The sequence below is a fragment of the Hoplias malabaricus genome, chromosome 3 (genome assembly GCF_029633855.1).
Source record: "Hoplias malabaricus isolate fHopMal1 chromosome 3, fHopMal1.hap1, whole genome shotgun sequence".
NCBI classification, from domain to species: Eukaryota; Metazoa; Chordata; class Actinopteri; order Characiformes; family Erythrinidae; genus Hoplias; species Hoplias malabaricus.
The window spans coordinates 21908237-21930099 of NC_089802.1; the positions used below are offsets into that span (position 1 = coordinate 21908237).

General features: G+C 36.7%; 2 protein-coding genes across 3 annotated transcripts; both read left to right on the forward strand.

Annotated features, from left to right (window-relative positions):
- Positions 1-5401: 5401 nt before the first annotated feature.
- On the forward strand, positions 5402-9386 carry noxo1b (NADPH oxidase organizer 1b). Of its 2 annotated transcripts, none has more exons than XM_066666497.1 (8): positions 5402-5481; positions 5573-5653; positions 5750-5822; positions 6106-6286; positions 6678-6886; positions 6999-7143; positions 7455-7565; positions 8482-9386. In XM_066666497.1, the coding sequence occupies exons 1-8, from the start codon at positions 5416-5418 to the stop codon at positions 9092-9094; spliced, it is 1479 nt and encodes a 492-aa protein (XP_066522594.1). In that variant the 5' UTR covers positions 5402-5415; the 3' UTR covers positions 9095-9386. The 2 variants fall into 2 exon arrangements, with proteins under 2 accessions (XP_066522594.1, XP_066522595.1); XM_066666498.1 differs by having other exon boundaries at positions 6999-7112; positions 7454-7565.
- Positions 9387-15289: 5903 nt separating this feature from the next.
- On the forward strand, positions 15290-18672 carry rnf151 (ring finger protein 151). Its single transcript, XM_066663930.1, has 4 exons — positions 15290-15412; positions 16213-16358; positions 16505-16601; positions 18163-18672. The coding sequence occupies exons 1-4, from the start codon at positions 15410-15412 to the stop codon at positions 18670-18672; spliced, it is 756 nt and encodes a 251-aa protein (XP_066520027.1). The 5' UTR covers positions 15290-15409.
- Positions 18673-21863: the final 3191 nt, after the last annotated feature.

Below are 21863 nucleotides of genomic sequence, written 5' to 3' on the forward strand. Positions count from 1 at the left end.
TGTGTTCAAGCCTGAACAAAGCATTCTGTCTGACAATCTGATGGATGAGCCTGGGTTTGGCAGTTGCCAAGAGAACAGTACTTGTCTGACCTCATTGTGCCAAGTGTTAAGTTTGGTGGAGGGGGGATTATCATGTTAGGCTGTTTTTTCAAGGAGTTCTGCCCCTTGGTTCCAGTGAAAGGATCCAAGGCCCCTTCCTGTTCCATTATGACTGTGCACCAGTGCACAAAGCAAGGTCCATAAAGAAATGGATGAGCAAGTTTGGTATTGAAGAATTTGACAGGCGTCCTGACCTCAACCAGACAGAACAATTTTGGGATGAATTAAAGTGAATACTGTGAGCCAGGCATTCTTGTCCAACTTCAGTGTCTGACCTCAGAAATGTGCTTCTGGAAAAATGGTAAAACATTTACACACTCCTAAACCTTGTGGAAAGCCTTCCCAGAGCTCTTATAGCTGCAACAGGTGGGCTGACATCATATTATACGCTATGGATGTAGAATGGGACGTATCTCAATTTCATACGCATGCTAAGGCAGATGAGCAAATACTTTTGGCAATATAGTGTATTTTGTAAATTCTGTCAAGTTAGTACATCCTTCATTTAAATATTCTGTTAAAAAGCTATTCTTCATTCACTCATTCTCTTTAATTACTTTTCCAGTTCAGGAACACAGCTGGTCCGGAGCTATTAAATATATTAATAAATATATTAATAAAAGATCTGCACGGGCCATATTTTTATTTTTTAATAACGCCTCTATTTGTAAAAAGGCTTTTCTCAGTCCTAAAAGACCAAAACTTATTCCTGGATGCTACATTTATACCCAACCATGACTGTGTCAAGTGTTTTTTTTTTTTTTTTGCAATATCTTGTGTTTGTACAGTTAAGATTTAAATACTGGTTTCTCTTTTTATTCCATATACTCATTTGCACACTTTAGTTTTTAAATCTTGAATCATCAGCTGTAGGTATGAGTGAACCAGAGGGCAGGCAGTAAAAGATTTTTTTGGGAATTTACGAATTGACATTTTGGCCATGAACGCTACAATTCTTTTGCCAGCCCGAATATACATGGATGAAAAACATTTTAGTGGCCTTTGTGTGATCACAAACATGTATTCATTGACAAAGCCACAGTGATTTCTCAAGGGGCATCCCAAACTTATTTCAGTAAACTCAAGATGTACTTCCTGGAATCAATTTTCAACATGACTGATGATTTGACTTACTTACTTGCTTACAACAATTGTGCTCATGTAATAAAATACATAACAGACAGTTTGTGAAATTAATGTTAATGTGTACCCTTCTGTCTAAGCTAGATAAAGATTAGACCTTTTATGAATGTAACACTTTTTATAAAATTCAGAAGATGTTTCCTCAGCATGCGCTAGCTCTCAAATCTGTTTGTGTACTCGAAACTGGATGAGGATTTCTGTGTTATTTTCGGGCATTACCGAAACTACTATAACAGCTTGAGTTACAAATACGTTTCAGTGGTAATTATAATAGTGAATTCATACTTACAGACAAGTTAAACTTCAAACAGACCTTATTTTCCCTCTAACATACAGTACCACCTTAAGAGGCCTATGCTCTGTTTGAATGATGTCGGAAACTGGGAAACATCTATTTCCGACTTGTAAATTGCATCCAAATGGCGAACAAAGTCATATTTACCACTGGTAAACTCTGGATTCTAGATACACAAGTTTACGACATGTGATGTATATAGCAACCTTTTACCGCTTCCTGTGAAAAAAAAAGGCAAATATACATTTGAATCTCCTTGTTATGCATGTTTCCTGTAGATAAAAGTCAAATATTAAGGTCAGATTTGTTATTACTCAAAAAGCGGTATTTAATGTTTTTGGAAACATTAATATATATAGTATATAGGTACAACCTTCTGATGAGCACCCGAACGCAGACATCACAGAATTTTAAAAAGCTTGGGAGCACATTTTTTATATATGCTTCCTTATTGAAGGACGTTTTGTTTATTAAAAAATGTTATTAGCATTGTTTTATTATTTATTGCCTTCTTGGTTTGATATTTCAGCTATTCATCTTAACATTTTTTAATAAGCAAAATGTCTTTCAATAATGAAACATATATAAACATATGCTCCCAAGCTTTTGAAAATTCTGTGATGTCTGATGAAAAATCAGGATAGATTAATAATGCATTCCTCACTGGTCTGGCATTTTTTCAGCTAGTTTATCTTGTGTTGGCGACCAAAAACAACACATTGCTGTTACCCTATTCATGCTGGTTTTATAACAGCACTTTTATTGACTATAATGGTCCCTTTAGATAGTCCATTTTTAAAGGCTTTTCAGTTAACAAAAAATATCCTTCAATGATCTGTAAACGTAAACGTAAATGATTACGCATTTAAATAAAGTATGAGTGCTTGGATTTTTTCAGGCACGTGCAGTGCAGTGCCACATGGAACACAAACACGTGCAGATGGAGTACCTATTCCAGGTGATGATGTCGTCACAATGTAGTCCTGACAGCTCTGACCATAACTGACCTTGAGTGGATCTTTCTGGAATGGTGCTTCTGGCAGCCCTTCACAGGCCAGAGTGACGCCAGTGTCCTCAGATCAGCTGCCCGCCTGTCTACATGGCCAAAAAACTCTCAGCACTCTCAGTCTAAACAGACACCTGCAGGAACCCCCTTCAACAGAACCCCAGGCCATCCTGGAGAAACTGCAGAAAGATGATAGCTCAGAACTGTCCGCTCACGTTGCCTTGTTATGATTAAAAGCCACGCTAATGCAGAGAAAGGCTTAGATTGAGACATGGCCTTTTCAGACGTTATTTCACTTTTTCATTTGGCAGTTTGTCGCATTGTAATGACACAGCAAATAAAATAATACATTTTAAAAAAGCCTTTTTTCCCTCTTTTATAATGGTCCAAAGAATGTGAGCACAATCAGTACCATCTTCAGCTGCCAGCTTCTGAGCCCAACGGAACACGCTTCACTTAAACCTTTCAAATGCAAATTATTCATAAAAATGTCAGATTTTATCTGTAGTGCATTGAGTCATAAACTGTGCATTTTATGAATCTGCAGCAGAGCTGAATCCTGAACAAAACATTAATGCAACTACCTGACCCCTCCCAATATTTAGTAATACATTGATGGCAATGATCAAGGCCTGGTACTGATGTTGGTTGATCTGGTACTGACCACTCCTACTTATTCTAAATGTCTTGGAGGGACTTTGATCACTTTACTACATCAGAGCCCAATGTCAAAAGGGTTTCTTACGACAACACGCTGGGAATTGAGGATGGTGATTTTAAACTCATGTGAAGACACTACAGAGCATTTAATTTCATACTGTCCTATGGAGCTCATGCAAGCCATAAACCTTTGCAAATAAACAAGCATACACCTACAATGGGGTGTTTAATGGGGTTGTTTAGAGCTGACAGAAATACAGTTTTATTAAAGCATTTGCAGCAGTGTGACAATATCCTCCTTCGTGCCATGCTAATTCAAATGAATTTCAAAAGACAAACACTTAAAAAAAACTAAAACCGGCACTATACCTATTATAGAGTACTATCAACCCACAACCACTGCTGTGTCACTGCAGTGCTGAGAACAATCCACCCCCAAATGATACCTGGATCTGTAGGGTTTTCCAGGTATCAACTTGACCTTCGGTGCATTGAAGATTTTACTTTTATACAAAGAGCAAAAAGAAACTAAAGAAAAATCTTGCCGTTAAAAAAAAAAATAGATTCGAATAGTGTCCCAAAGTTTGTAGACAACAGGTATATAGTTTAAACTGTATGCAGAATGATGAAGGTCAGTAGTTCTTACTATTGTTTCATGGGAAAATTCTACACGCTGCAATTATACAATTTGTAAATATGAATCAAACGTGAACCATAAACTGATTTAAAGTGGTAACTGCAGTTTAAACAAGGAATTTGGGGCAGGGGTGGAAGTTGTTTTGGTTGATGGAAAAAAATCCTTTGAATTCCCCAACTGTATCTTTTCCCCTTTTAAAAGTAAACATACAGAAGTAAACATACAAAAAAATAAAGTGTAGTGAATATAAAAGACTCCGTTTCCTCGTATTGTGTGTGTTCAGAGCAGAATGAGTGACCACGAAGGTCGCCACTCTCTCCAAACTCTCACCACATCACTGGACTCAGCAGGCACTTCCTACACCCGACTGCTGAAAGAATTGATTCTTTTGAGTCGATTCTTTTTAATCAAACCAGTAGTGCCGAGTGTCATATTGGAAATTACTGCAATGACATAAATTGCACCGCTCACCAAATTTAGGCCACGTGGCGTTTATGAGAAAGACTTCCCAGAAACTTTCATATTTAGACTGAGAATATTAGGCTGATAGTGTGTATAAATAACTACATATGACCCAATGTCAAGGGAACCACACTGAACATATACAGGGGTAGGCAAAATATCAATATTTATTTTATCTAAATGTAAAAATCTATTTGAGTTTTTTTGTCAACTCCTGTATAGGTTCGATGTTCTTGTATTTAACCACTGAGTAATTTTTGGTGCATTTCTGTTTTTTTTAAATACATATAAATTGGATATAGACTACCTTGTATATAAAAATGCAAATATATTTATATATATATATATTTAAATAACCAGCGGAAATGCAAAAAAAAAAGAAAAGAAAATCTAATTAACACAAAACACTAATTATTTTTATATGTAATAATAATAATTATTATTATTATTGTTATTATTATAAATACATATAAAAATAAATAGTGTTTTGTATTACTTAGATTTTTTATTGTTTGTTTTTTATATATATTTTATTTATTTGTTTTAAAATCCGTCAAAAATATTTTTCAAACGAATGTATCAAGTCAGTACAGTACGGTACTGTATTTTTACTGTACATGTACAGTACATATATTCTATTCAGATCATATCACTTTAACATATCGTATTGGGGATTAATAAAGCCAGTTTTGTCTCATATTATGTAGGATATTCAGAATCACCCCTTCACTCGCCGGGCAAATGCCTACGTGCGCTAGTGCACATATTAGTGGTGAGAAAGTGGTGGAGGAGGGATATTCGGTAAATGGAGGAGTTGACTTGAATTGGGTGATTAAGGAAAGTCTGTGAATCTGTTGGAAGGATGAGTGCGCCGTGCCCACGTGCGCTGTGAGCAGTTGTGTTTTTGCCCCCCCCCCCCCCCCCGCCCCCGCCCCCGCCCCCGCCCCCGCCCAGGTCACATGGTCCTGGCAGACTCCACCTTACACGATGATTGTAAGTGGGAGGATAGAAGCGGAGAGGAGAATAAATTAGAGAAGGCAGGAGGATAGATTTATTCAGAGCGTTTGACGGTTGAAGAACATTTCGATTTAGAGGAAACTAGAGCAGGTCCTAATGGATGACTCCCGCTATCCAATCAGCGTCCGGATCATCGGCGTCATGTACAAAGACAAGCGCAAAGTAAGATTTTTGAAGAACAGCAACTTGCTTTTTTTTTTAATTAACGTACTTTATAATGATACTTTTTATTCACCTGCTATTTGTGTTTTAGATGTACATGACATCCGCTCTCTGGTCTGATCAGACTGAAGTGGTCGTGTACAGATCCCTTGGGGACTTCAAGAAGTTTCATGTAAGAGAATTTCAGAGTTATAGACATTACTGTCTGTGTCCTTTAGCAATCCAGTGTACTCACTGATGTCTTTGTCCATCTTTCAATTCATAACAGAAGCAACTAAAGAAGAAATTTCCAGAGGAGAACCGTTTTGGCAGACGAGGGAGAAGGCTGCCCAGATTTGCAGGTACAATTTACATTTATATTTATTGCGTTTTATTTTCTCATGTTTTACTAAATGAGAATTTTAAGTTTTATCATATTTGTATATGATAATTGTATATTTTTTATATTTATGTAGTACTAGTGCTGCCCAAGTACTATAAAATTGATAAAACCTTCCTGTCTAAGCTGGGAATCAAACTATTGAGGAGCAGCTGATCATCTAGTGCTTTATACAATTGTTTTCCAAATGATTCCAGACTATTTGTCTCTTGATAATTTTTAATGGCTGTTTATGTGTCCTGCAGGTCGGATGCTGAAGATGAGTTTGCAGAAGACTCCAACCCAAGCTGTGCACCGTGTGAAGGCTCTGCAGAAATACTGCACTGAACTGCTGCAGTGTGATCCCAGCATCACTCAAGCTACTAACCTCATTCAATTCTTCCTGCCGAAGGAGCAAGAGCTGCAGCCTGAGTTTGTACAAAACAGGTAGGATGCATCCAGCAAATAAAGCTAGCTAATAAATTCAAGTCTAAAACCGTCCTCAAATTAAAGTCTTATTTGTAAGCAGCAGTAACAACAAATGCAGTAAAACCTACTGGGTTAAAACACTACTTTTCTGTTTAGCTTCTGTAGAACTTTGTAGTACATCCAGCCTTTATTAGCATATGATCTGAAGGTTGTTGGATCTCTTTTTGGATTTATTTGGTCTAAAACACAGACTGAGAGCACTGAGCATTGAAATTTGCTGAATCAACTGAATCTATCCTGTGTCCTCAGTGTAACAGGGATGTAATTTAATATGAATACACATAATATTTTGGCTTAATATTAATATTATACTTGCCTTATTATGTTCCCTTTTTCTTGTTCTGGCCAGTTTGATGATATTTCAGTCGGATGAGGTTCCTAGTGGAGAAAAAGGAGGTGATCTGGCCAGTAAGCATCCTAAAGTTGGTCATGTGACCCAGCCATTTGTGACAAAAACATATCGCTGTGTGGCTCCATATGAGACCAAGGACACCAAGAACAGACCTTTCAAGGTTGCTGTAGATGAAACACTGGAAGTGCTCATCAAAGATCAAGCAGGTATGCATAATTCCTATGTCATTCCTAGAGTGCAGGGTTATTATGACGTACCTGGTGTAATAATATACAATGAAGCAATTCATGTGTTAATAATGTTCTTATGCATCTACAGGGTGGTGGCTGGTGGAGAATGAAGAAAAGCGATTGGCCTGGTTTCCTGCCCCTTACCTGGAGCCATGTGAGGAAGACGATGGAGACGATGGGGAGGATTTGGACATCAATGAAAGTAAGTCAGTTTGGCCTTGCCAGTTATCATTTTTGTTTGTGTACGCTCCTAATTTAGAGATAGGAGAAGTCCATTTAAAATTTTAAGAGACCTAAATCAAGAGAATAGACTATTTCCTAAATGATATATTAAGCTGGTATCAATTGAAAGATGTCATAAAAAATTGCTATCTAAAATGACAATGACTAAACTGCTTGGTCTTATTCACAATGATATACAACAAATGTATCATTTGGATGAAACTACAATAATGTGAGACTTAAATAATGTGAGGCAGCATAAGTGCTGATCACAAAGGTATTTTATGATGAACACTAATTTTATTCTTCTTTACAAACTAGGATACTGTGTTGTACGGAGCTACACATCCCAAACAAAAGATGAGCTGTCGGTCACCATAGGCACTGTGGTGGAGGTGCTGCAGAAGTCAGACAATGGCTGGTGGCTCGTTAGGTAACTCATTCTGTGTGTTGTGGGATGTGAACAATGTTAAAACGTAGCACCTCCTTGGCCTCTCGATCTGACTATTATACAGATGAAGTGCCATCAGGCCAACTTCAACAGAGTGTCACAGAGAACATTCTGTAACAGTGCGCAGAATGGTATCATAACAGATCATGCAGTTGTTCTTTAATAGCTTATGGTTTTCATTGAAGCACTTCTTTAAACCTATTTAATTCTTATTTAGTTACTTACATTAGTGATGACTAGTGATAACAATCTGAGCTTACTTTCACATTCATAAAATAAAATCCTAAAAAACACTACAGAATAATTAATAGCTGAATAGATAAATGAGTTTATCTAATTAACCAAATTTCTACTTACAGCATCTGTAGCTAATTTTGATGACTAATCATTTTAATTAATTGACAAAACACATCATACATGCTGTTTGATACATTACATGTTCTTGGAAATGGCACAAGAGATTTTGACTCATAGCATCTGCCCAATGACTTATTAGAAGAGTGTTTGAGGCAAGGGTTGCATCCTTTTTGGAGAGATTAATATTCATTTACTGCCAGAGTGACAGACCATATAATTGCTGTCCAATTAAAAACATGTATCTCAATTTTTGCTGATTTTCAGTTTACTACATATTTGTGTGAGAATGTCATAATGTATGGACCAATATAAATGCTTGAAAAATTACTTATAAAATAACTTATATATAAAATCTTCTTACCTTGACTTCCTCTGAAATTTAAGAAGTTTTTGTCTTCTCCCATAAAGTTATTGGGAGATACATGTTTTTAATTGCACAATGACTATATGCAATGATCCCACTTAAAACAGCATTAAAGGAGAGCCTTTATTACTGACTGAGCTAAACAACATTATCTAAATATTTGATTCTGTTTTACAGGTACAATGGAAAAGCAGGTTATGTCCCATCAATGAACCTGCAGCCATACACCAGCCCCACCTTCAGCCTGCAGAAGAAGCTCCATGCCTCCACTCTTAATCTGTCCACCTCACCCACCTTCTTGCAGGAAATCTCCTACTCCACCAATCCTCAGGAGCAGTCTTTCAGGCTGAAGAACATGAGAAAGTCTTGCTCAGTGGAGGTTCTGTCTGAGCCTCCAGTCCAGCTTGGAGCAAATGTCCAGCACAATGACTCAGACAGCCGCAAGAGCAGCCTGAGTGGTGCCAGTGATGACACCGACTTCAGCTTCAGCTCCTCCAGCTCTCTGGGCCTGAGCATGTCCAGCTCAGAGGGGGAGGAGGGCATGAGGCATGCGGGAAACAATTCAGAAAATGACAGTGGTGACAGTGGCCTGTCCGATGAGCAGCCCAGCTCTACCCGTTTAGAAGCCAGCAGCTCGTCAACATTAGGTCCAAGAGTGCCCCCTCGCCCTCACACCCAGGAAATCCTCACCCGCTGTACCACCTACACCCGCAAAGCTGCCTTGGCAACACAAGCTCGCCTGTTCCCTGAGAGAATCGAGAACAAGGTGCAAGCCACTGGACGAGATTAGAAAATGTAAATAAAAAAAAGTTGCTTTATCGTATGGTTTTAACACTGGACTCTGTCACATTATAGTTGATTGAGAGATGGGCAATATGAGTATGACATTATCATTATAATGCTTTTCTTAGTATATCCTGGGAATTGTCATTAATTCTAAGGTAATGAACATCTGCTTATATCATAGCATATATGTCCAATGCACCAATTATAACCACAACAAGCACTAAGTATAGTAGACACATAGTAGATACATAGTAGATTCTTTTTTTTTCGGTTGTTCCTTTTTTTGCAAATTTTTTTTTTAGATTACATAATGGTATTAATGTTATGCTGTTGTATGTTATGTCAGTTGTGATATTGTGTATCATAAAACTGTCTCCAAATATTCATAATCAGAATCTAAAATGATATACTAGCAGTAAAACCAAGAACAACGTTAGAGTCAGTATAACTCATCTGTTTGTACTGTTTCTCCTCTAATTATGTGTCTAACAGTGATTGTCACTTGGTCTATCAGGTAGTAACACCTTGACAGACAGCTGGTGAAAGATAGATGACAGCCATTTATAAACAAAGGATTTGCATGTTCCACAAATATTTAGTTAAAAAAAAAAACTTGTTGCTGTTGGAAGTCTCACCGCTATAAATACTTTTACTTAACCTGCTTAACAGGGTTAAACATTTAGTAATTTTCTACAGGCCCATTTGTCAAATATAAATGACAGTTGTTTGTTTTATCTACCAAACTGCACCATAATGAAAAATTATCAAAAAATTGGAAAATTATCTTGTTCCAATCTGATTTTTAATAGTATTATTAAAAATATGTATAGTATTCACAAAGTTACATTTTTCTGCAGTTACATACGTTTTTTTTTTCTTGTCTGTATTCCATACTGGAAATCTTACATTGTATTGTGTGTTTTGATTATTTAACCACAATAAATATTATTTTATGTCAAACAACTTCTGGCAGTCTTCCATTATATGGTTAAGAGAAACCACATCCTGAAAGTTGAGGAAAGAGTGAATCAATACATGAGTGCACCATCAGCAAAACAATGGCTTTTTAAAGTAAGAGAAAGGGTTTGTTTTCCTGGAATCTTGCATTATCTTGTCATTATGTCACGTCCTAGAGCTATGTATAGAATTCATGTTGGTTTTTGTTTTGGTTTTTGCATACGTGGTGTCTGCTTCTCAGACTTGTCATTTTAGATTACATTTTCGTGACACATTCTTATGAATACATGACCTATCTTGTCTAGACTCGTCTGTTTCATTACTTTGATTTGATTTACGATTTCATTTCCTTGGTTTCTTACTGGTTAAGCCACAGCTTTTAGACATGTGTGGGTGGCTCTAAAATAAACAGGTTCACGTGTCAGAGTTTTCTTAAATGAAAGAAATTGGTGGTAAATGTATGTGTGTGTGTGTGTGTGTGTGTATGTGTTTTGGTCAGGAAAGTTCATCATCAGCCTGTGTTCCGAGTGCTGGAGTTATGTGTGCAGTTAATGTGCAGATATCGCTCATTTCTTTGGTCCTTTCGGCAATATCTCCTTTTGAGGGCTGTATATAGGATGCAATTTGGCTAAATCTAATTATGGGTATGTCTCATTCTCATTTGTCACACAATGTACATGTTAATTATATGGCAAATCAATGTTTCTTTGTTATTTTAAAGTAAATACTATGGTTTTTTTACGGTGTATATCTGTTGTTTTTTTACAGAAAAGTACTGTAAACAAAACACTAAATGTAAAATTTATGACTGCCAAAAACGTGACTGTATATTTTACGGTGAAATTCCGGCAACCACAGCTGCCACTTGTTTTTTACTGTAACTTTTACAGATTTATTTTTACAGTGTAATTCAAGTGAAACAAATTTACAAGTGTAACTTATTATTAATTTTAAGCTGTTCACACAAAAAGATTTCAACATATTATTACATAATAGAATGTATCTTCAAATCAGATCTATATCTCAGATTTAGTGCTGTGTATCCAGTTTGCCCTGAATTATTTATATCTTTTCGTCCAGCTGTATTTTTTTTGTGTCACATTTCCTGTTTCCTACAAACCAACTTCAAGAACTGACAGTTCTTGATAGTGCTGTCTAATATATTCCACTATTCAAAAGATGCCTTTGTAATGAGAAAATTAATTTTAGTCCTTTCACCGGTCAGTGTCTGTTATTTTAAGACTGATTTTGTATTTTTATAAATGCTGTTTCATTTAGTGGTTACTAGACTGATTTTAAGTTCAGCCTCATATCTTGTTCTTTTTAATAGTCCTGTTATTGTCTGTGTGATCACCATGTTGAACTTGGGCAGACTAGACAATCCTTCTAAATATGCATTGACATCAAAGAACAAAGGCTTTGCAGACTCTTCTATCACAGGTAAAAATGTATTGTGTTGAAGAATGAATACATTTTAAATTCAGAATTAACTTAAATAATATAAGCCAAATAATCTCAGACCACTAAACAAGAACTTTCATTCACATAACACCTTATACTGTAATGTTTTGTAAATGTTATTAATAATTGCAGTATTTGAGAAATACTACTAGAACCTGCAAGTTAAAAGGCAATTAACCTAAAATCATTTTATAATTTTTAAATTGTATTTTAAGCTTAATTCATTCTATAAATATCTTTCTGATGCTAAACAGCTCAAATATAGCTTCTTGTATTCTTTTTAGGTAGTGTATGTGGAGTACCGAGACATTTACTATATGAACATTCTGAAATTACGTCTCACAACATACAGCTCTCCATGCACTCAAAAAACCAGCACATTGAACACATTAAATGTACAATGTGTTATGTAAGAATAAGTATGTTCATAAGTATGGATGTGTCATAGAACAATGAGAATTAAAGGGGAACAAATTTTCTAAATTCTTACAACATTTGATTTAATGAAATGTACTATATAGGGAACTGCTCCACTTTAGGGGAAGTCCTTTCTTAGAACCTAATTCTTAGAACCTAAGGCATATTTGACCTATGTAAGACAAAATACCATCTAACAGCACTATATTTTCTCAGATTCACTACTGTTTTATCAATTTTATGTGTTAAAACCAAAATATAATGAATATGTTCAGATTGATCCCAGAGAGAAATTCAGGGCATCTGGCAGCTGTTCCACATACTAGAGTAAGATATAAAAATAAGATAAAGACAACATACATAGATATACAGAACTGAATGTAGAATATAGAATATATATATATATATATATATATATATATATATATATATATATATATATATATATATATATATATATATATATATATATTTAAAAATAAATTATATAAAATAAAATATAAAATAATTTTTAAAAGGAAAAAACTGACAAAATTGAATGGACATGTTTTTATTGTTTTTATTTAAAAAGTGATATGTTGTGTTTTAGATGATGGTATAATAGCCCACCAGCATGACCATAATGTGTAAATAATTAAACCAGCACCACCCCAACTTAAACTCACATAAATCAGCTTAGTAAAAATGTGTGTTTATAAGAGCTACAGAAGATTTTCACAAATTTCACAAATTTAACAACAGTGATGAAGGGAGAAAAGTCAAACTGAAAAGCTTCTAGTTTTAAATGTGGCCAGTAGCTTCCCAAGGTGTCCCAGCCATGGACATAGTATTGTAATAGTCCAGCTTTAACTCGAATCTAAACCAGATTTCTAGCATGCACACTGCCATCTTTGACACTTTAATTACATATTACAACAGTGTTTTCAAAGGTGTACGTGCACATGTACTTGGACTGTTTAAATGACTTCACAGTCTACATGCAGACCAGGAAACAAAGCAGTATTTAATCGGAAAAGGTGTGCTCCATGCCATATTCTGAATTATGGGGCACATAGGAAGTTGAGAGATATACTGCCTGTGAAATCATCTGCTCTCTGAAATTCCTTAAATCTGAGTTGATATTTAAATTAAAGTAAGTATTTTCATTTACTTTTTGGTAACATGTGAAATAAACATTACTTTTCATTTGTTAATTTCACTGAATATGCCATATGTGGAAAAAACTAATATTTTATCTTATCTTAAAGGCCCACATCATTTCCTGATCTTTGTCTTATCACATTTGCCTTTTCTGGACAACAATAGCCAAAGACAAGAAACCCAACTTCATATCCCATCAATCCTGATGTTGTTGGACTTTATATCCCTCTAAATTTTGACCGTAAAAATTGTGGATCACAAACTGAGCCTCGTGCAGCTGCTCCCGAGTGTCTCATTTAAATTCATCTCATAGGGAATATAACAACAGAATGCTTCTGTTCACAGTGGGTACATGTAATATTAGTTAAATTAAGTAGTTTTGAACATATATGGTCTGTTTTTAGAAACAACATTTAGATATTTTTTTTATATCTCTTGCATATGCTGTTCATGTTTTATTTATTTTAGATAATCAACAACCTTATTAGCTGCATTTGAAGTTTGTTATTTCCTTGTATTGTCCTTGTTTTCTCCTCTTATCTCCAGAAGTTACTGCACTAATCTTGATAAGCTGCAACTTCAAATGAGCAGCTACAGACATTTTGACCCCAGAAGGATGAAAGATGCTGGCTCTGATATGTTTTGTTGTCATAATGCAGGGGAAATGCAGATGTGCTGTCACTAGCTCCTCTATATTTAAACATAGCACTCATAACCACATAACAAGACATAACTATGAAACCCACAGGAAGAACAGGACTGGAGATAATGTATACTCTTTTAGGAGAAGGGTGCGGTAAAGGTACATTATTAATCAAAGATACAATCAAATTTCTTTTTATAGCACGTTTTACAGATGATGTTGTCACAAAGCAGCTTCACAGAATTCCAGTAAAGATGATGATGATATCATCATAATGTTGAAATCTAAAACAATATAGAATATAGTACAACTATCCTCCCAACCTACAAGTACTGAATAGGTATTATTTAGGGTACCAACACAGTGACAGTTTTTCTGAGAGTGTAGGGAGAATGTGATTTTGTGGTTGGTCAGAAGTACATTTATGCCATATAAGCAGTTAATAAGGAGAGAATTTTTTCAGAAAATAAATACATATGATTGAAACATTGTAACAGCGAGAGGGCCTCTAAGTTAGTTATATATTTTCACTCAATATTATACACAAGATGAGATAGGACAACTTATTTTACAACAGCACCGAGTATGTATTATGCTGAAGGTCATTTCAGTTGATTTCAGAAAAAGTTCTTTAGGGAAATAAAGGTGCTCCTAGAACTGGGAACCTTTATTTTAATAGTGGAGGTCTTGAGCATTTCTAAGCAAATATATATAAAACAAAGAACTCAACCTGACATTGAAAACATTTGGAGGATTTAAGATGTAAAACATGAGAAAGTAGAGCATAACGCTGTAAAGCACAAGGAGTCTGTGAGCAGACTGTCTGTCTCTCCAGTGTTAGCATTAGCTGTTACACGTGAGCGTCTCTTTTGCTAAGGAAAAAATATTTAAGTGTTATGATTTCCCAAAGCAACAAGACAAATTTCAGGTTTCAATTTCACACTAAGGAAACAAAAGAATTTGTTCATATTGACATTATGTAGGCTATGCTGGTGGTGTCTATGGCATGGAAAATCTGGTGGGGCACAATCGGTGAAAACACACAAAAACAATTCATTCAAACACACGCACCTCAAACCCTACATTTGCATATATTTACTTCTTTTATATTCTTATTGGCTGTTTCTGAATGGGACCTCACAAATCGTGCTACACAGCTCATAATATATATATATATATATATATATATATATATATTAATTTATTATGTCGCACACAGCTTTACAACAACAACATCTGGTGGCCCCACTGTAGAGACGTCTCTGGTCTAAGTACATACACATACATACATTTACCATTAGGCTATGAGTTAACCTGTAGAAAATGCCACAGTATTCCCCTCAGCCATTCACAGAGACATAGAACAGAGGTTGTAGTCTCTAGAGCCAGCAGCCATTGAAAGTTCAGTGGTTTCCATGACGATGCCTTTGTCCTCTAAGTAAAACCTGGATGGCATTGAATTAGGCCGCTGTGGTTTGGTGTAAATGTTGTCAGGTGCTAGCCACATTTTTTTACTTGTGCTAGAAGAGGAAAGAAAGAAAACATGGAAATGTGTAATAGATTTCTGAATCATCCAGTGTCAAATGGTCTCATCTGGGCCTGTTTAAGCTGTGTGATTTTGGGATGGAAGCTAGCACAGAGCTGTTTAGTATGTATCACCGAACTACCAACTGTGATCTTCCAGCACTGGAACAGTAAGATATGGTAAGATTTGGTGGTCATTGCCTTTATGATCTGACTAACAGGTTTAGGATAACTGGAAATATAAGAACTTGTGTATTAGAAATAAAAATGTGTAAATTAAAACATTCCACAATAAGGATAAGCTACAGAACTTTAGGTGATAGGGGTAGATAAAATAATCTGATGCTTTTGAAAACATGGCATCAATTGTACATGACAGTGTAAAAGAGTTTTTAAACTCTTAATTTTAATAATAATGACATTCAGTTTAGCTCAGAACAGGATTCATCAAAATTTAAGTACAAATTAAATTAGAAAGAAACAGGTAGCAGGTTTTTAAATGTATTTTATATTAAATTCACATACTATACAAATATTATATAATAATATACTACAATTGTTTTGTTACTAAATAATTTCGAAAATATTAACATAATAAGTAAACAATAATGTAATGCATCATTAGTATAAAATATCAAAGTATAGTTGCTCCCTCTTCAGGTGAAGGTGGTGTAAAGATTTGTTCAGCAGTGTACCTTAACCTGTGGAACTACATTTTTTGGTCAGTCCTGCTCTACAAGCTTGAACATAGTCTCAGACTACCTTAATTTGATATGTTTGGAATTAATAACACCTAGGATGTATTACTGAGGTACACAAGCCTAACCTGAAACATTTTTAATGGTAGCTCTCTGTGAAATTTTGTCTAACACTATGTTTAGACTAATTAGGTCTATGAAGATCAATTTCTGACATGATGCTAACTCTACACAACCTGATATTTATTTATATATTTACTCTTTTGTGGTTATGTTCCTCAGAGTGGTGGCTATGAGGTAGAGCTGTTTGTGGATACCCCTGACCATGATCTGATCTGTATAATCTGCAGAGGTGTTCTACGCTGTCCTGTACGAGTGGCATGCAACCACATCTTCTGTAAAAAGTGCATTTTACAGTGGATGAGGAGGTAAGAAAACTATACAAACATAACAGACAGTTCCAGAGTTTCACCCAAAGTTCTTTTAGTCTCTGTACAACACTATAATAAACAGGGTTTAAATAATGTGCATGCAAAATGATTTGGCCTGAGCTGAATGTGTTCATTTAATCCAGACAGGAAACATGTCCATGTTGCAGAAAGCCGATCAGTCAGAGCCTCATGTTTGTTATGTTCAAGCTGAGTAAATCCATCAGCCGTTTACAAATCAAGGTAAGCAGAACCTTGATAAGAATAACAGTGCATGCCATTATTATTAAGGCCAAATGAAAATATTATAATGGGTAGACACCAGTGTATTGATTACCTAGATATTAATTGAAATAAACTGGAAACTGGACATAGGTTATTACCAGTATTAAGGTCTAGTTCAATGGAAGCAAGCAGTGATTGCTACTTTTGGCCAGCAACCAATACCTAGTGAGCTGTCTATATTTGCACTATTTATTAAGTAAGCTGTTTGACTTGTGTTAAATGCTGGTGACCTACACAGTTAGCGGGGCAGATATGTTTAATGGCGATGACTTTGTCCAGATGTCACTACATAGACTTTCGACCACACATAATAAAACGTACACTACTTTTCCACCTACCCTCTGATGGCCAAGACATGTTTGGTGTACAAATATTCCTTCATTAACTTAGCATAGGCCCTAGAAAGCTAACATTGCTAACAAACAAATATTCAATAGAAAATGTAATCTTTTCCATAAAACCGTCCCCAAAACATCTCTAAACCACAGTCAAAATTGTCCGCCTGGTGGATTATATTAAAATTCTGTCTACAGTGTCACTTTTCTCCAGATTCTTGGCTAATGGGCTGCTAATGAAATATCATATTATAGAAGACATTAAATTACTTTTTTCCTGTTTTGCTTTTTTATAGTGCTTTTTTTTTGTAGAAGAACCATTAATTTTATTGCAGACAATTATTGAATGTGAGCACCTGCAGTTATAAAGCATGTTTGCTAGTATAGACCACACCCAGAGACAAGTTGGGTAGGGGGCAAACTCAGGAGGTTTTTGGCCGGAGGTCTGGGTGGCTTCTATGCATATGTTTAATGCGGCCCCCCCCTACCCAGGGCGTTGGTGGTCAAAGAGAAGGGAGGAGATGGTGTGGCGGTGGGTGTGATGTTATTCAAAACCAGGATGAAGTGAGCGTGAAGGGGTATAAACAGAGTGAGATTGGGATGTGTTCTGGCTTCCAAAAGTACGTCACATTGTTACTTAGCAACTGGTGCTTTAAACATGCCATTATCCAATAACAGGGCAAGCAGAAATCCTCTCTACCAATCAGATTGTAGTTGCTGTATTAGCTGTTTGATAAAATAAATTATACTTATTAAAAGACACTAAGTATTATAGTATATTTGGTGATGTAAATGTAAAAATAATTGTATGGCCTACATTTAGTGGCCTCACAGGTAGCATTGCTGCTACACTGCGCCAAGATCTTAGAGTCCTGTGTTTGATCTGGCCTAGGGTTACTGTCCAAGTATAGTTTGGTATGCTCTCTGTGTCTGTATGGATTTCTTCTGGATGCTCTTGTTTTTTAACACAAGACAAAAACACGCGTTCATAAGTCAATGGGCTATATGAAATTGTCCAAAGATATGAGGATGTGAGTGAATACTGACTCTGGGTATGTTCTAGAACCTGATCAGGAGGAAGTAGGAATTGAATGGTTTATGTGACCTATATTCCAGCAACTAGTCATGTTTGTAATATTCTTGCAATCAGAATTACAGCCTTGACACTGGTCATTATTTTTCAGTGTCGAAATGAGCAGCAGGGTTGCAGGGCCACTTTCCCTCTCTCGGATGAGTATCTCCACAGCTCAGTGTGTGCTTTTGAATGGCTGTTGTGTCCTCATGCTGGCTGTGGGGCACGGGTGTTGAGGAAGGACTCTGAGGAGCATGTGCTGACCTGCATTCACTGGAGACAGCTGTGTCCTCTGGGTTGCGGAGTCCTGCTGGACCGGGCCAGCCAGGCTCGCCACAATTGCTACAGAGAGCTGCAGCAGCGCTATGAGGCCCAGAGGAACACACAGCGCACCATCGCTGCCGCGCTGCGAAAGAAGATGTTGCGCATGCAGAGCACCATGAACCACATGCGCAGGCAGATAGGTCTCATCTGTGAAAGCCTGGAGCTCAACCAGGGCATTGACCTTCACAGGGGACCAGAAGAGGACCCTGGAGAGGGAACAAGTGCTGAGACAGGCTCCAGGGCCAGCCAGAGCTTAAGCAGCCCCAACTCCAGCTCCAGCTCCAGCAGCAGCTCGTGAGAAAACGGACTTTACAGTGGTATGCTAAAGTTTGGCGACCCCTAGCCAAATGACACATTTGGTTAACTACACATCTCATTCTCTACAGATAACTGTACATTTTATATTTTACAGTTTTATGCTCAATAAATAATTGGATATACGTCTTTAAAATCTACAGGAAATGCCAAATATATCATTGTTCCCATAGTGGATGTGGTAGCTTGTTTTTACTTAGAAAATGTTCAGAATACCATTTTACCTATGTTCAGACTTTTGCATAAGACCTTTTATCATATACAGTTGTGGAAACAAGTACACTTATACTTGTTTCCACACTCACTGTCCATTCTCTCAGCTCCATTGACCCTACAGGAGGACATTGTTATTCTACAATTACAAAATGAAGTCCATCTGTTGCTCTGCCTACTTTGTTTGCCCAATTTCACCCTGTTCTTCAGTGGTCAGGAACCCCTAAGGGCCACCACACAGCAACTATAATTTGAGTGATGGCTCATTTTCAGTGCTGCAAGGAGAATCATCTGGTGGTGTTGTGTTAATGTGTGTTGTGCTCTTATGAGTAGATCAGACACAGCAGTGCTTGTCAAAGTTTTTAAACACTGTGTCCACTCACTGTCCATTCCAGTAGACACACCTATATTGTTGGCCCACTTGTACACTGTAAAGTAAAAGATTAGCCTGTCTGTTGCTGTATATTTTGTGTTGGTCCTCCTCTGGTCCTTCATTAGTGGAAAGAAGAAAAGGGAGACAGGGGGAACAATGTATGCAGGCAGAGCAACAGATGAAGTACAATTTGTAATTGTAATAATAATAATAAAAATACATTTTATTAATAGAACACTTTTCAAGGACCCAAAGTGCTGACAATATTAGGACAAAACAAAAGAAATAAAAGACAAACAAATCAGAGCAATTCAAAAAAGATACAAAATAGATCTCACACACAAAAAAGAAATAAATAAAGCAAGAGTACATAGAGGCCAGTGAACAGCACTGATCTACAGAGCTACAATAGGTCCCAAGTTTGACAGTCATTGTAAATAGTAGCGGTTTAGCGGCAATTAAATAGAAATAGAGCACCCTCGAAAACACAGGTTGCTAGCCACAGTCAGCAGATATTGAGTGCGTCCTCCACCAGCCATCACCAGGAGCAGTGCCAAAAAACAGTTCCACAGCACACCGAACACCAGCACACGGTCACGCAAACACTGCCTAATTGCAGTGAAGACAGGCTACCGAACTTCCCCTGGTCAGTAGGCATCGGCGTTAGCAACAGAGATAGCAAACAGCTAATTGTAGAACTACTAAGTGCTCCTGTGTGGTCAGTGGAGCTGAGAGAATTGACAGTGAATGAAGAAACGAGGTGGCCACTTTTATGGTTTATCGGTGTACAGGTGTACTAAAACCTTATATATTATACTCAGACACATTACACACAGACTGATATATTTGAAGTGTTTATTTCTTTTAATTTGATGATTATAACTGACAACTAATGAAACCCCCAAATTCAGTATCTTAGAAAATTAGAATATCGTGGAAAGGTTCAATATTGAACTTGCCAACTTCTAATCAGCTCTAAACACCTCACACAAGCAGGGCAAGACACAAAAGGTCATTTCTGGCTGTTTACAGAGCTCTGTGTCCAAGCACATTAATAGAGAGGTGAAGGGAAGGAAAAGATGTGGTAGAAAAAAGTTTACAAGCAATAGGGATAACCGCACCCTGGAGAGGATTGTGAAACAAAACCCATTAAAAAATGTGGGGGAAATTCACAAAGACTGGACTGCACAGACCACCACGCACAGACGTATGCAAGACATGGGTTTCAGCTGTCGCATTCCTCATGTCAAGTCACTCTTGGACAAGAGACAGCATCAGAAACGTCTCACCTGGGCTAAAGACAAAAAGTGCTGCTGAGTGGTCCAAATTTATGTTCTCTGATGAAAGTCAATTTTGCATTTCCTTTAGAAATCAAGGTCCCAGAGTCCGGAGGAAGAGAGGAGAGGCACAGAATCCACGTTGCTTGACAGCCAATGTATCAACAGTCAGTGATGATTTGGGGTGCCATGTCATCTGCTGGCGTTGGTCCACTGTGTTTTCTGAGGTCCAAGGTCAAAGCAGCCATCTACCAGGACGTTTTAGAGCACTTCATGCTTCCTGCTGCTGACCAACTTTATATAGATGGAAATTTCATTTTCCAACAGGACTTGGCACCTGCACACAGTGCCAAAGCTACCAGTACCTGGTTTAAGGCCCATGGTATCCCTGTTTTTAATTGGCCAGCAAACTCACTTGACCTTAATCCCATAGATTCTGACTAAACTATGAGCAGAGCAGACATCATGTCTCATTAAGACATAACATGTAAATAACCTGAAACACAAAATAATAGAAACATAAAGCAGAAAGCGAACATAAACTGCAAGCATGACAAAACAAATCCTAGTCCAAAAACAAAGGGCTTTTATTCAGACAAAGTAATGAGCGACAGTTGTGGACTTCAGTCACGTGACACAAACAAGGTTGCTTGGCAAGAGATCACATTAGGGAACACAAGCACATGGCTATGTAAACAAAAAAGTGTAGAAGGCTAATACACAAAGCCCGATTTGTTTTTCAGGTTGGCCAACAAGACAATAAAATTCTTTGAATGAACTGAATTTTTTTTTTAATCAGACTTTGATTACATTTATCTGTGTTGTATTTCCAAACTGTTAAACATTAAAATAAGCAAGACATATTTATATGAAAACATTTATATAATTTATTTATACAAATTATTTTATACTCTTGGATATTTATATTGACCACCCCTAGTTCACTAATCAGAAGTTTTGAATTGCTGTTTTCAATGACATAAAACAATGTTTTGATGCAGATATATGTATAAAATACTATAAAAATGTTATTCTAATGTCTTTAAATTTTATATATTTATAAAATAATCTTCATTTGACATTACTGATGTCTTCATTGGCACTATTCACTAGTTTGAATTCTCTGTCCCACCTTATTGCTGGACCGCCTACTGGGGAAGCTTAGAAGAGGCTTTTCTTCTTACTTACTGACTCCTAATGTTGAAACGTGCATGAGTGAGTAGGAACGTTAGTTCATATTCTGCTGTTAATTTTTCAAATATTTCACAAAGTGACACTACTACACCATCTGTAGTGTTTCAGCTATATTTC